Here is a 14,145-nt window from a genome sequence, read left to right on the forward strand (position 1 = left end):
AACTGGTTTGAGATGAACCTGGTTGAATGTAGCATCCGACTTACCTGATTTATGTCAAACCAGTTTAATGAAACTTCTGTTCCAGACCTTGGTGAGCAGGGGCAGGACTAGGAGATGTACCTCTGAGTTTTCCCTACAGGGCTGGTGACCCAGGACAGGCTTCTACTCCTGCTCTACTGGTGGGGGTGTGAGAGGTCCTGGGATACTAGAGGACTTTAACTTGAGCAGCACATCCGTGGGAAGCGGCCACATACTAATGGAACAGGAGCTGGGTACTGCGGATCAGAGATAATCCTGCCCTGCAGTGGCTTAATTTTGAGCCACATAACGAGTGCTTAAAACCGCTTTAAGGTATTAAAGTGCAGACAATCCAGAGGCTAAGAGCTCAAGTTGCTGCCCCAAATTACCATGTAACGAGGCCCTCAGACATGTTCCCACATGGATGGCAAGTCCTGCCCTAATGAAGTGCCTGGCGCAGAACACAAGGAATGTTCTTCAATTCGGTGCTGCCCTCTCGTGGCCAGTGTCTCTGGCTCCCTGAGCCCTGCTTGTGCAATGGTTGTAATAATGAACGCTGCTAGTAGCAAGGCCTCTGGAAACATGGCAGGAGCAAAGCTGGGCTGGATCCCTATGTGGGAGTGCACCGGGAGCCACTCGTTCCAAGTGGAGAAATCCCTGCAGCTTGGTGGCTTCCCAGCTTGCTTTCTTACCCTTCTCCATATGATCCAATGTATGTTCTGCTACAGGTCTGTGCCTGAGCAGGAGCTAAGACTCTCCCTGCTCTTCTCAGGACTCCTCCAAACTCCTCTGATTCTGATAGATCCCTGTGGGGATGTGTAAATGAGAGTCCTGCCTTGAGAGCTTCCTGCTATTGCTCACTGGGGCGCCTGCAAATTGCCTTGCTCACCCCAAATTGGAGACTAGACTCTAGGGTCCAGGGTTGCTTGGATAAATATTGACTTCCTGCCCTATCCTCCCCTGGCCACTTCAGTGTAGCCCCGACCAACCACAGGCTGTGGATCATGGGTGCACCCTGGTTTTATGAGATCCTGAACCAGTGCTGCAGCTTGTACAGCCTGCAGAGCGCAGGCCCCATGACCATGAGCAACCACAAGAAGATCCAGGAGACAGTGAGGCTGAGGGACACCACATCGCTCGTGGACCTGCTCCCGGGTGACACATGCCAGGCCATATGGGAGCCCATCAACCACAAGAACTTGGGCAAAGACCACAAGGACCTGAACTGGCTCATAGCCCACCGAGCCCTGCCAGTGAGGTCCCAGAGACACAGAGAGGGTCAGCTGGGGAGACCCAGCTGCCCGTGGCTCAACTGCCACAGAGCCACCAAGACGATCGACCACCTCCTCTGGCTCTGTACCTGCGCCAGAGAGGTATGCAAAAGGGTGAAGCAGCTCTGCGAAGCAGTGACCAGCGACAACTGGCTAACCAGAGAATCGGCACTGTATGGACAGCCACAGAGACATGTGGCATAGGATCTTCCAACTCCTCGCTAGCAGAGAAGGGCGTGGTGACAGCAAGGAAGAGACAAGTTGAACTGAGGACAGCAACAGCAGCAGCAGATTCTTGCGACAGCAACACGGACAGCAAATGAACTGAGTATGTGACCTCGCAAGCAGGGTGAGGAGGAAAAAAAAGGGTGGCCTGGTCTGTGAAACCAGAAGTTGTTTGTGCGTGTAGAGCGTGACACAGATATTGTAATGGGTCCAGGTGGCCAGCGAGCCTTTGCACAGGTGCACGGGCTGTGCGGATGTGGTTTTTGTAATGGGTTAAGGTTTTTTTTGTGGAGTGATACTCAGAGTGTAGATATATATAACCTCATATATATACAGACATATATTTTTACAAAAAAAAAAAAAAAATGCTCAAGATCCTGGTCTCTTGAGAGCTCAGATCAAGTGTAGTGGCCTCTTACCCTGGCAAGGGAAATACCATGTATCTGTGTCCAAGAAGACAGTTTTCCTAAACCACCTCGCAGGAGAACTGCTCTTCTGGTGTGGTTCAGCACACACTGAGGTGCAGCGGCTTTAAGTCCAATGTGTAGAAATGGGAGTCTCCTCCCTTGCCTGCTCCGAGGGCCTTATGGCTAAGGGCAAGCAAAACTCGGGGGCATCCAAACCCTAAGCCCAGAGGCTAGAGCCTGCAAGTAGGATGCCCGCCAAAGGTTTTGAAAACATCTGAAGCCCCTGGTGCGGGTGGAGGATGTTTGCCGGTAGTAGGGCCACTTATGGTTCTGGACTCGTGAATTTGGAATTAGTTTTGCTTGATTTGGCCTCAATACAAATTGAAAAAAAAAAAAAGCTCAAGGTCCTGGCAGGGGAAACACCACGTATCAGGGCCCATGAAGGCAGTTTTCCTTAAGCGTGCCTGGGGATAACTGCTCTTCTGACATGGCTTTGTACCCACTGAGCTTTTGGGGCTTTAAGCCCATTTGATGGAAATGGGAGGCTCCTCCCTAGCTTACTCCTGTGGCCATATGGTTGAGGGCAAGCAAACTTCGGGGCATCTGCACCCCAAGCCTCCGGGCTTGGGCCTGCGTGTAGGATGCCTGTCAAAGACCTTGGAAACATCTGAAGCTTCAGGTGCGGGTAGAGGATGTTTGCTGGTTGTAGGGCCACTTATGGTTCTGGACTGACTCATGGATTTGGACTTGATTTGGCTTGGAACAGGAAAAACTTCTGTAAAAAAAAAAAAAAAAAAAGCTTATCCACCTGGCAGAGGGACACTTGGCACAGGCTCTTTCAAGACCCCCAGTGGGGAAACGGACAGCGATAGTGAAGAGGATGGCGAGACAATAGGATCAGAAAACAGGCATGAGGACAGCAGCAGCAACAGCAGCAGCCGGTCTTCCAGTGGAAGCAAAAGTGAATGAACTGAGTTTTAAGCCCCGTATTTAGGGACAGGACTAAGAGACAAGGGGTTTTGTGAGGGAGATGATGCCTTGTGGACGGGTGCATGGGGGTGCCATTTCACAGGTGCTTATATTGTAAAGGGTGCGCTTGTTTCTATGGTGGGTTAAGAAACCAATGATATGGATATGGATATAGTTATGGATATGTCTTAGCTCCTCAAGGTATAGGTCTGTGTTTAGCCCTGTAGTGCTCTGTGTTTAGTCCCACAGTCCCTGGCTCCTTCTCTCCAGCAGCTTCTGAATGATGGTGCCCATGCCTTACTGAGAAGAAAGGCTGGCTGGGCCATTTGGTAGCATGATTCAAAGCCTCCACCATCAAGATAAAGGGAAACAAATGCCCTCCTCCCCTCTCACCCACCCCTGTAGGGTGGTGGCTTTAATACAGATGCATTTTGCTTCCTTTTCATTAAGTTGACCTCAAAGGGCCTGGGAGAGGATCATAAATTGCTGGCCGGACCCTCCCGAGCCCTGCATCATCATTGTTGCTGCGACAAGGGACACGGAGTTCCCGCAGCCCTAAGAGAAGTGACCACTAAATACTCACAGTCGGGAACCCACCTCCATCTCTCAGTCTGGACCAAGATGCTCCAGCCAAGAAGGGACAGCTAGACTTTCTGTTTCCCTTGCAGTATTTTTATTCTTACAGGTAAATGTTTGACATCAAGGACTTTCAAACTCTACAATAGAGGGTCTGTTCCCCAGGCCATACCCAGGTCACAGAGACATGGACACACAGCTCGGGTCTGCCAGGAACAAAGAAAGGGCAAGGCCAGCTGGGTGAATGGGTCTGCCGGCTAGGAGGACCAACCCTTGAGGGCTTCCCTGAGCCATCAGGGAGTGAGAGCAGCCTGAGACATGGGACTGAGTCTCATCAGCTGCACCTCTGAGGTTAGAAGGCTTGTGGGGGGGAGGCTGCATATTAGGCCATTGCAACTGCAATTGGGGGAGCAGAGATCTGTTTGATCACTTGCCATAGCTGAGGCTCCTGGAGGACCCCAGGCAACTGGATGGACTTAGGGAGGGGTCCCTTGCTTCACTTTAACCCCTGAGTGCCTGCACTGTGATGAAAGCCCTGCACCGGCTGCTCATGTGACAGCAAGTTTCTGCTGAATGTCATCCACTGTGCAGCACCCCCTCACACCCTCCGCTTCAGCCTCAGAGAGTTATCCAGGGTGACCAGCTGGCGTAGGAAGCCCCGGTTGGGGATGATGCCACGGTGGTCCTTGACAGTCTTTATGGCTTCCACCAGGGTCATGTGATGGCGGATCATGAGGTAGGCGAGGACCAAGGTGGCCGACCTGCTCACCCCAACGGCACAGTGCACAAGGATCTTTCCTGCGGAGAGAAGAGTGGCAACATCATAGCAGGATTTGGGTCTCTAAAGGGAACCTAGGAAAGTGCCCTAGTGCAGTACTGATGAGACAGTCCAATCTTAGTTAGGATACAGGACGTGGGACAAGGTAGCAGAGCCAGGTGGAAAATGGAGGAGCAGGAGGGGAATCCAAGGAAAGTTCATCCCAACATTGACAACCAAAATGTTTTGCTTCAGAAATGATGCCTTGTGGGAACTATAGTTCAGGTGCTTTGTGCTTTCTTTCTTGTCTTTGGGATGAATGCACTGCTCAGACAATATCTCCAGTGACCCAGGAGGGTCCATCCACTTGATAAGAGTCAGTGCATCATGGAAAAGGAAGCCTGCTTCCTCTTGCATGAGTCTCTTTCCTCTTCCACTCAGCAGAAACCTGCTGTCACATGAGTAGCAGGAGCAGGGCTTTCATCACGGTGCAGGCACTCAGCAGTTAGGAGACAAAGTGCAGCAAGAGGAAGTCTCCTTCCTATCCCTTCCCTGGCTCTTCTGAAGCAAAACATGCTGCAGTGGGTTACCCAGAAAGGTGGTGGATTCTCCATCCTTGGAGGTTTTTAAGGCCCAGCATGACAAAGCCCTGACCAGGATGATCTAGTTGGGACTGGGCCTGCTTTGAGCATGGGGTTGGACTAGATGTGGCCTCCTGAGGTCCCTTCCAACCCTCACTTCCCATGTTTCTATGATTCAAAGTCCACCATGGGGTCATAGTCCCTAGAGGAAGAAGGGGCCTAGGACAATGACATCCCAGTTCCCACAGCAGCCTACAGCAGCTTTCTCAATCCAAACACACACACATGTATATGTATGTGTGTGTGTGATATATAGATATATATATCTATATACACACACACGTATATGTATGTGTGTGTGTGATATATAGATATATATATCTATATACACACACACGTATATGTATGTGTGTGTGTGATATATAGATATATATATATATATATATATCTATATATACACACACACACATACACACACATGGCCAGGATATTTTGTTTTCAGGGCACTTGAATTTTCAGTGAAAAATCTACATTTCCCAGGGGAAATGAAAAATTAGTTGAAAAGCCAATTTTCCATTGAAAAGCAGTGCTAATGAACATGTTTCACCTAGCCCTATTCCACAGCTCCTGTGAACCAGACTCAGCTCTGCTTACTCAGGGAAAGAAACCACAGACACCTCTGTTCCTGACTTTCCATACCCCAGGACCTTCACAGTGGGTCAGGTCCCAATATCAGCTGGAGCAGGCCATGGCTTTTTGCTAATATGTGCCTGCCACCTTGCACACCCCTTGAAGGGGTCAGATAACAGTCCAGAACAGGGGGCTGGGTGTCCTCCCAAGGTGGGGGACAGTGATCTGGATGCACCACTGCACTAGTTAACCTTGATGGAGTTGAGTCTATAGGAAGCCAGATATGAAACCGGGGAGTCATTGCTCTGTTCCAGCTTCCTGGGGTTGAGGAAACAGGGGATCAAAGAGGTAATAAGGACTTTGAATACTGCCTCCTCTCCCTCCTGGATAAGGTCCTTCCCTGGCTCATCTCCACCCCTCACCTCCTCTCTCGCTCAATGCCTGGTGGATGAAGTCAGCGGCAGGGTAGAAGTGGGGGCTCATGTCGAAGGTGGGCGAGTCGTGGGCCTCGATGCCCAGGTAGCGGATGCCGGTGCCCTCATAGTACTCGGCACCCCCCCTCCACTTGCTGTGCGAGGCATTGAGGATGTGGGTGATCCGCAGGTGAGCCAGCTCACGCCGATTGGCTGCTATATCCCTGTAGGCAGAGAAGAGATGACAAAAGGTTAAAACAGGGTCCTTGGCAGTGGAAGTTCATGGAGGCTCCACAACACTCGGCATGGAGCAAAGCTTGTTTGGAAGTGGCTTGTGCAAGCACCATCAGCTAGAAGAGGCAGTGAGGGTATAGGTCAGAGTGGCCTGCCGCATATTTTTGGCTGGGCATCCAGAAGGGGATGGAGTTACCTTGGGGACAATTAACATTAGGTAAATTAAGCTGTCTCCACTTTGCAACCCCATGTGATTTTAGCCTGGGTTCCTCAGGTAACTCTTTTAATCCTAATCCACAGCCCCCCACTACTCTCCCATTGCTGGGCTCCCCATGCCACTCAGCCAATGCCCGGTGACCCCAACCTACTGCCCCCTGCTATTTCAGTTGTGGGCTCCCACACCCCCAGGACCTGTCAGGATCCATCCATATGATACAAGAAAGAGTCTCCTTGGGGTTATACGTACTGATCTCCCAGGTACAGTCCAGGCCAGACCTCATCAGCATGGTTACAGGCTGTCTTCCCCGTGTACAGCAGCCTCTCCAACTCGAAGACACTGAGGATGGGGTGGCTGCCATGGTCTTCTGGAGCCGCTCGGCTGGCTGACCTGGAGCTGCTCCTGGAGAACCTGGACATGAAAGCCATTGGAGCGGCTGTATCCCACAATGCATCCCTGTGGGCTGGTCGAGGCCGGGCCGTGGCCGGGGTGCTGCTTTTGCTGCGGTTGCCACCCACTGTCTTGTCCTGGAAGCAACAGAAGCTATTAGGGAAACCAGCTCCATTTGGAAACATCATCAAATGCTCCCCCATGGGCTTCAGCCCTAGAAACCCTCCCAGATCCAGATGTTTTTCCTGGGGCCAGCAACACCAGGAGATGCCAGATCCAGTAACTCCAGGCTGAGATTCATGGGGCCACTGACACTGGAGTTAGCTGCTGCCTCATCAAAATACCCTTCAAGATGGCAAAGCAGCCAGTTGGCTCTACCAAGCAAGCTCTACCTCATGAGCTTGGTGTAGGGAGCAGGGACTCTCCATCCAGGGGTCCCTGACATGAGGAAAGGGAATCATATTTCATCCTCCCTGCCTAGGAGAGCTTGATAATGCCAGAAGCAAGAAAAGGAGAGAGCAGGGTCATAGAGCTCCTCTGCCCCTGGGCACACTCCCCATTTGCCATGTTCCAGCTCTGCCATGTCCGAGCAGTGCCACGCCGGCCGGAGTGGCTACCTGTGGTTTTGTATTTAGGGGATGATGCAGTTGTTCAGCTGCTGCTTTCCCCCTCTGAAGAGACCGCAAAGCTTTTCTGCCAGCACAGTGAGGTCAGTTCAGGAACAGGCTGTGCCAGCCTGTGATCAGAGGAGCTGGCATGCAGTGAGAGCTCTGGGCCAGTTGCCAGGGGCTGGGGCTGGGGCTGGGAGGAAAAGAAGGTGGAAGATTTCATATGGAGCTACGTGGGTCTGGCTGAGCTTTGTCTTGCCACATACCAATAAGAGCAGCCCCATAGCAAGAAGCAATTTTAACCCCTTTTGGGAGCTCTTTTAACCCCTCTGAAAGAACAGGAGGTGACTGGGGAGAGGGAGGCTTCTTAATTGCTGAGCACAAGGAGACTTATTTTAAAGATGACCAGCCAGAGCATGCCGTGCTGTGCTCCAGACCATGCTCCTCCTTCCTCCCACCACCAGCGAGCCTCCCAAGATAATCTCACCCAGACCCAGAAGCTAAGCTTCAGCCGTGGGAACATTTTGCTTGCTTGCTGTTGTCCTCCTGAGCACGGCCAACTAACCGCCACCGTTAATGTACTTTGCCCTCTCCTGCCCCCCAACAGCACTGCCTCAGCTGTCGCTTGGAGCGGCTTCAAGTACTCGGGAGCACGTCCAGCCTGTCACATCCCAGTCCCTCTTCCCATCAGCAGCTCAGCACCGGAGCTAGGAGGGGGAAATTCAGTGACCTTAGATTTACCACTGGGCTGGCTCAAACCATCCATCCACTTGCTGTGACATCCTGTCTCCAGCAATGGCCAGAAGGCAGCAGTCCAGGAGGAAACACTCCCCAGATGCCCACCCAACAGGACAGAGAGGTTGGAAACATTTCAAGGATCCTGTAGATTCAGAGTGGGTCCAGAGACACCTAAGATATATACGCTCCTTTCTACTATCGCTCTCCAAAGTGGCCTGTTCCAGGTGCAGGATGTTAGATGCTGCCTTGAATATAACTGTGTGGTTTACAGACCGGTCTGTGCTGGAAGAGCAAGCTCAATCCAGCTCTGGCATGGCTCACTGCAGCTGCCACTGAAGGTAACAAGAACCGCCCAAGCATGTGCCATGATCCTTTTTTTGACCCTGCACCAGCTCTGGCGCTGTGCTGAACATTTAACTTGCTGGTTCCAGGAATAAACAAATACCTGGCAAGCCCCTGGGCCAGGACATGGAGGCCAAGACAAGCAACACACTTACTATGTCACCAGTGTCCATCTGCTCAGGACACAGCCAGCCTTGCCTGACCTTGACTGCAACACATCCAAGCCCTGCCCATGTCCGTGTCCTGTGGATCATAGGAGCGAGCTCAGGAGAAAGAGTCCGATATTTCTCACGGCTCTTAATAGAAGGCTACAAACAGACCTGGGACTGGGTAAGAGGCTGCCAGCCACATCCAGTTTGGGATGTAATTCCCCACCCTCGCGATGCTCAGATACAAGGGGCTTGAGCTGGAAAATGTCACTGGTTGCTACCCAAAAGATGCAAGACAGCAGAGCAGATCCCCACTCAAAACATCCTTATTCCTGAAACCTCCCAGGTGGTGTGAGACCCACACCCACAGCAAAACATGGAGCAGGCTGCAGCCTGCAATGCCTCACAGGTTCATGGCTGTCTTTGCAGCCCCTGCCAGTCTCACACTGCACTGGGAGGGAGGAGGAGAGAAGCAGAGAGGCAGACAGCCCTGCCTACGCACATGGCTCTGCACATACATTATCACACTCAAGCAGGCTGCCCAGCCCCACCGAGACAGACAGACAGACACGCAGGAGGGAGACGCCCACCCTCATTACCCTACCTTTACGCAGACAGTGATTTCTCAGTTCAGGGTGAGTATTCTAGTCATATCCCATCGGCCATGTCTTCATACTGTTGCTGCTGCTGTTGCTGCTGCTGCCGTGGAAAGGCTGATGTATGAACATCTATTTTAAGGGATGACATGTCCAGAGGCAGGTTTGTTTAGATCACACTGCGTGGGTGGGGAGAGAGGAAGAGGAGGGAGACTGGCACAACACACAGCCCCACACACAAACATGCACACCCCCCTCCCCATGCATATAAATACTCATATACAGCCAGAATAACACTGATCCAAATGCACTCCCATAAATTCCCCCCAACCCTGACGTGCTGTCTCTCTCTCACACACGCCTGTATGCAACAAGCCACAGAAAGAAAGACACCCATCTGGCTGGCAGCGGTGCTTATTGAAATGATTGTGCGCGCACAGTTTCAACCATTTCGGTTCAGCTCAGTGCTTTTTTCCTTTCAGTTCATCTGGCAGAACTAGCTAGGGGCTAATTCACCCAAAAATGGAGTTTCAGGGAGACTGAAGCAATTTGCAAATTTGGATCAACTTGAGTGAATAGGCACTTTCAAAAAAATGGGAAGAATGTAACAAAATGTCAAAACCTTTCAGCTGGCTCCCACTGTCCCATTTTGAATCTGAAACATTTGATTCTGGCATTTTCAAACCAGAAATTCTCAAAATTTTCTTTGGAAACAGATTTTTTTTGTTTTTTTGCTGTTTAAAAAGTGATAGAAATTAAAGTGTAAAAAAGGTAAAAGGTGCCCAAGTGGATCAAAGAGATAGTTTGAGACATGAAATGTTTTGATTCAATTAAACTATATTTTTGGGGAAAAACCCCAGCCATTTTTGTCTGGGTAGGACTTTCTGGATCCTTACAGACACTATCACTAACATTTGTGACCAAATCAATCTGAAATGGAAATATCCTGACTCCGAAATGGTACTTGCAACAGCCTGCTGCCGATAGCCTGACTGGTTCCAGAGCCAGTTAACTATCCTCTTACTTTCACTGTTGACTGGAGAGACTATAACACATTTCAACTTTATCACAACTTGTCTCCTGTTGGGTTTTTGGTTTTTTTGGCTGACACTTTTGCCATGTTCATAAATAGTGTTAGTTGCCTCAACTGGAAAAAAGATATATATTTGTTTGATTTTTTTTTTCTCCCAGCTCAGTTGCTAATGGATAATAGAGTTCTTATCATTTAAGGCACCGGTTCAACTCTAATGCATGACAACAGTAACCCTCTGCTCAACTTCTGGGATGTTACTGAAATCAGCTCATGGAGGCAAGGCAAGGTTATGGGTGGGACACAGGACTGGATTCAGGAGGGCTGTGTTTGGTTTCTAACTCTGCCACTGAGTTCCTGCATAACATTGGGCATGTCTCACAGTCTGTCTCTGCCTCAGTCTCCAATCTGTACAATAGGGAGAGTAATATTTAATTTTGGAAGATAGATCCATCCATATTTGGGAAATGCTTAGATGCAGCAGCAATTGGGGCCCTATGGCTGTGTCCAGATGTGTGGGGACGTGCACTTGGAGAGATAAAAATAGTAGTGGCACAAATTTGTTCTGCTACTTTTTGCTGCAGCGCATGCCCCAGTATGTGCCGTTTGTTGAGGGACAAATTGTCCCGCTTTGGGCAAACTGACCTTGCCCAGCTCCTTCCGGCTCCCAGCCAGGACACAACTGAAGAAGTGGAGATGGTCTGGCCGGCAGCCACAGTGTCTCCCTGAAGGACCAAGCTCTGTCGGTGCACACTCCTGTCATATGCACCATGCCACATTTTTTTCTGGCACTTTTTTTTTGCTACCGGGATTTCGCAGTAGCAAATTTTGGCCCTGCACTGCATGTTTTAACATTCCCCACATGTAATATGTGGTGCCACAGATTGGTTTGTGGCACCACAAACTGCATACCCCTGCTCGTCTGGACACAGCTTATAGGTATATGCATGTCTGTTCCTAGTAGACAAGTGTCTGCCAGGAAGAGGGCTAGAAGTATGGTAATCTCAATATAGAAGACCAGAATACTGTGGCAATATTGATTTGCAGTATATAATCCCATCTATGTGATGCCCACATGCATTGAAGACCCTGCTGAATTCATAGATTTTATAGATTTCATAGACATTAGGGGCTGGAAGGGACCTCATGAGATCATTGGGTCCAGCCCGCCCCCACACCATAGGCAGGAAGTCAGCTGGGATCGAGTGACCCCAGCAAGAAATATATCCACCTATTTTTTGAAAGAGTCCAGAGTAGGTGCTTGCACCACCTCTGGGGGGAGTTTGTTTCAGACCCTGGACACATGCACCGTAAAGAACATTTTTCTTATGTCTAGTCTAAATCAGCCTTCCTGGAGTTTATGGCCGTTAGACCTTGTTATCCCTTGGGGAGCTCTGGTGAACAGCTGTTGTCCCAGGTCCTGATGTACCCCCCTTATGTAATTGTAGGCTGCCACCAAGTCCCCCCTGAGCCTTTTCTTCTCCAGACTGAAGAGTCCCAAGTCCCTCAGCCTCTCCTCATATGGCCTTCCCTCCTGGCCTTGGATCACATGAGCCTTTATTTCATAGATATTAGGGCTGGAGGGGACCTCAGAAGATCATCGAGTCCAGCCCCCTTCTCCAGGGGCAGGAAGTCAGCTGGGGTCAAAGGATCCCAGCAAGATAGGCATCAAAATGTTTCTTAAAAGAGTCCAGAGTAGGTGCTTGCACTGCCTCTCAGGGGAGTCTATTCCAAGCATTGGGGGCTCAGACAGTAAAGAAGTTTTTCCTTATGTCCAGTCTAAAACGGTCTTGCAGGAGTTTGTGGCCATTGGACCTTGTTGTCCCCTGGTGAACAGGTGTTCCCCCAGATCCTGATGCACACCCCATGTATCTATAGGCAGCCATTAAGTCCCCCCTGAGCCTGCACTTTTCCAGGCTGAAGACTCCCATGGCTCTCAGCCTCTCATCATAAGGCCTGTTTTCCTGCCCTCTGATCATGTGCATGGCTCTCCTCTGGACTCTCTCAAGCTTTTCCACATCCTTTTTAAATTGTGGAGCCAAAATTGGATGCAGTACTCTAGCTGCGGCCTCACCAAGGAGTCAAGGACAGATCTCAAGCAACATAGAAGGATGTTTGCTCACAGCTGTTTCATGGAAATGACACGTCTTTCTGTGTCAGGGCTGTGCTGCCATATATCACAGTAGAGTTGGAAATTCTCATTCATGCCTGGAGATGCTCCTCCACCTCTCAGAGAAATACTGGCTGAGCATTGTAAGGGAAGCGTGCACTTTTGCTGCCCTGGGGTGTCTCTTTAGTATGGATAAAGAGAGGCCTTCACTCTCCTTGGCCACCAACGCAGTACATTTCTAGTTGCGTGCACTTCAGTTTTAAAAAGAAATGTCTCTACTGCCCATCACTCAAGTGTAAACCCAAAGAAAAAGGAATCTCAGAAATAAAATTAGGTGGATAAATGCTTTGGCTGAATGCTGTCTGCAGGGCACTTCCTGGTCATTTTAAACGGGAGGATTTTCATTCTGCATGTTTTTAAACTAGTGATAATAATGGAGATGCTTTGAAAAGTAGCCAAAAGTCCGCAGCACAGCTAATGACTGCCTCTCGGATAATGAAATCTTCAGGCATTTTGAAATGCCTGGGCAGCCTCAGAGACTGAAAATGTCAACAAGCTGTCACTTGACGAAGTTAAGGGAAGTCACTTAAATATGAAAACAGAGCTATCTGCATGCCCCGCCACCCCCATACCCTTCACTGATCCCTGAGCTACAGCAGAAAAGGATTTGGTCCCTTATTCCCCAGTGGGTTATTTATTTTCTTATCCCCTCCAGTGCTTCCCCACTGTGCCCCTTCCCAGTTCAGCCCTGCGTGCTGACCACTGAAGGATGTGGAGCTGACCCCACACATATCTGTTTCCAGGGGACACATGCAGCCCTGGACCAGGAAGGGCTGCAGCAGCACTGGGTGCTGCTTAGGATGGATCAGATAACCCTAGTGTAGGCATGGGTCCTGTCACAGCTCTCAGCAGCACAACTAGGGTGGGGATAGGGGATGCCCCTGGTACCAGTTTGTAGGAGGCACCAGAATGGACCAGTAGCTGCCACCAGGCAGCAACAGCCCCAGGGTGCAGGGAGCTAACCCCAGCAGCAGCGGTCGCTATCAAGTAAGGCCCACCCCTTCTGGCCCTGGTCCCCATCCAGCTGCTTTCAGGTGCTTGACACAGCACCCCCATTCTTACCCCTGTCACGGCGGGGTCCTCGCGGAGGGCCGTGATCTCCTTGAGGCCCTCTCACCGCGCTACTCCGGCCCGAGGGCACCCTCCATTCTCGCCCGCCACGTCTTGATGGAATATATGTAATAGGGAGGCTGCCTTGTGTTTCCTCGGGCCTGTCAGCTCCTGGACCCCTCGTGGGTCTCCCTGTACAATGGGCGCTACCCAAGCGCCCTAGCCTTATGGGCTATGCGTGGCTCCTACCAGCCCCTAATACCACGCCCCAAGCCTCGCAGATGTAATGGACGTTGTTCGGTCTTTACGCCCGCTTCCTGGGCCTCCTCTTTCATGTGGCCCACTCTGGGCTCCCTCTCTCATGTCCAGCCTCTTGCTGGGACTCCTATCTAGCCCACTCTGGGCCTCCCCTGCCGGTGTGGTTCCGCTCCGGGACTCTCTAGCGGGCCTCCAGTCCTAGAGGCCAACCGCACGGACCCCCTCCCTGACTCTGGCTCCCCGCGCTGCTACTCCCCGTCTTCTCAGGGGCAACCGCAGCGCCCTGCCTTGGTCTGAGAGGTATTGCCGCGCTAGCCTGCGGCCGGGCTCGCTATGCCCGTGCGCCCACACTGGGCTACTCAACAAAACACAATGGCCTTCCCCCTCTCTGGGGCTCGCCGCGCCCACACTGGGCTACTCAATAACATACAAGGGCATTCCCCCTCTCTGGGGGCTCGCCGCGCCCACACTGGGCTACTCAGTATGGCCCCACTCTCTAGGGCTGCTCAGTATGGC

The 14,145-nt window shown here is 51.0% G+C and overlaps 1 protein-coding gene across 4 annotated transcripts; it reads right to left on the minus strand.

Moving 5' to 3' along the window:
* Positions 1 to 3,605: 3,605 nt before the first annotated feature.
* Positions 3,606 to 13,666, minus strand: DUSP26 (dual specificity phosphatase 26). Of its 4 annotated transcripts, XM_059730698.1 has the most exons (5): positions 13,384 to 13,666; positions 9,130 to 9,253; positions 6,548 to 6,825; positions 5,857 to 6,071; positions 3,606 to 4,264 (listed from the first exon to the last, which is right to left on the minus strand). In XM_059730698.1, exons 3-5 carry the CDS (start codon positions 6,724 to 6,726, stop codon positions 4,065 to 4,067), a joined length of 594 nt encoding a protein of 197 aa, XP_059586681.1. In that variant the 5' UTR covers positions 6,727 to 6,825; positions 9,130 to 9,253; positions 13,384 to 13,666; the 3' UTR covers positions 3,606 to 4,064. The 4 variants fall into 4 exon arrangements, with proteins under 4 accessions (XP_059586681.1, XP_019347086.1, XP_019347085.1 ...); XM_019491541.2 differs by lacking the exon at positions 13,384 to 13,666 and having other exon boundaries at positions 9,130 to 9,447; XM_019491540.2 differs by lacking the exons at positions 9,130 to 9,253; positions 13,384 to 13,666 and adding an exon at positions 7,784 to 7,846.
* Between the last annotated feature and the right edge of the window lie 479 nt (positions 13,667 to 14,145).

Source organism: Alligator mississippiensis, chromosome 7 (assembly GCF_030867095.1).
Source record: "Alligator mississippiensis isolate rAllMis1 chromosome 7, rAllMis1, whole genome shotgun sequence".
Lineage (NCBI taxonomy): Eukaryota > Metazoa > Chordata > Crocodylia > Alligatoridae > Alligator > Alligator mississippiensis.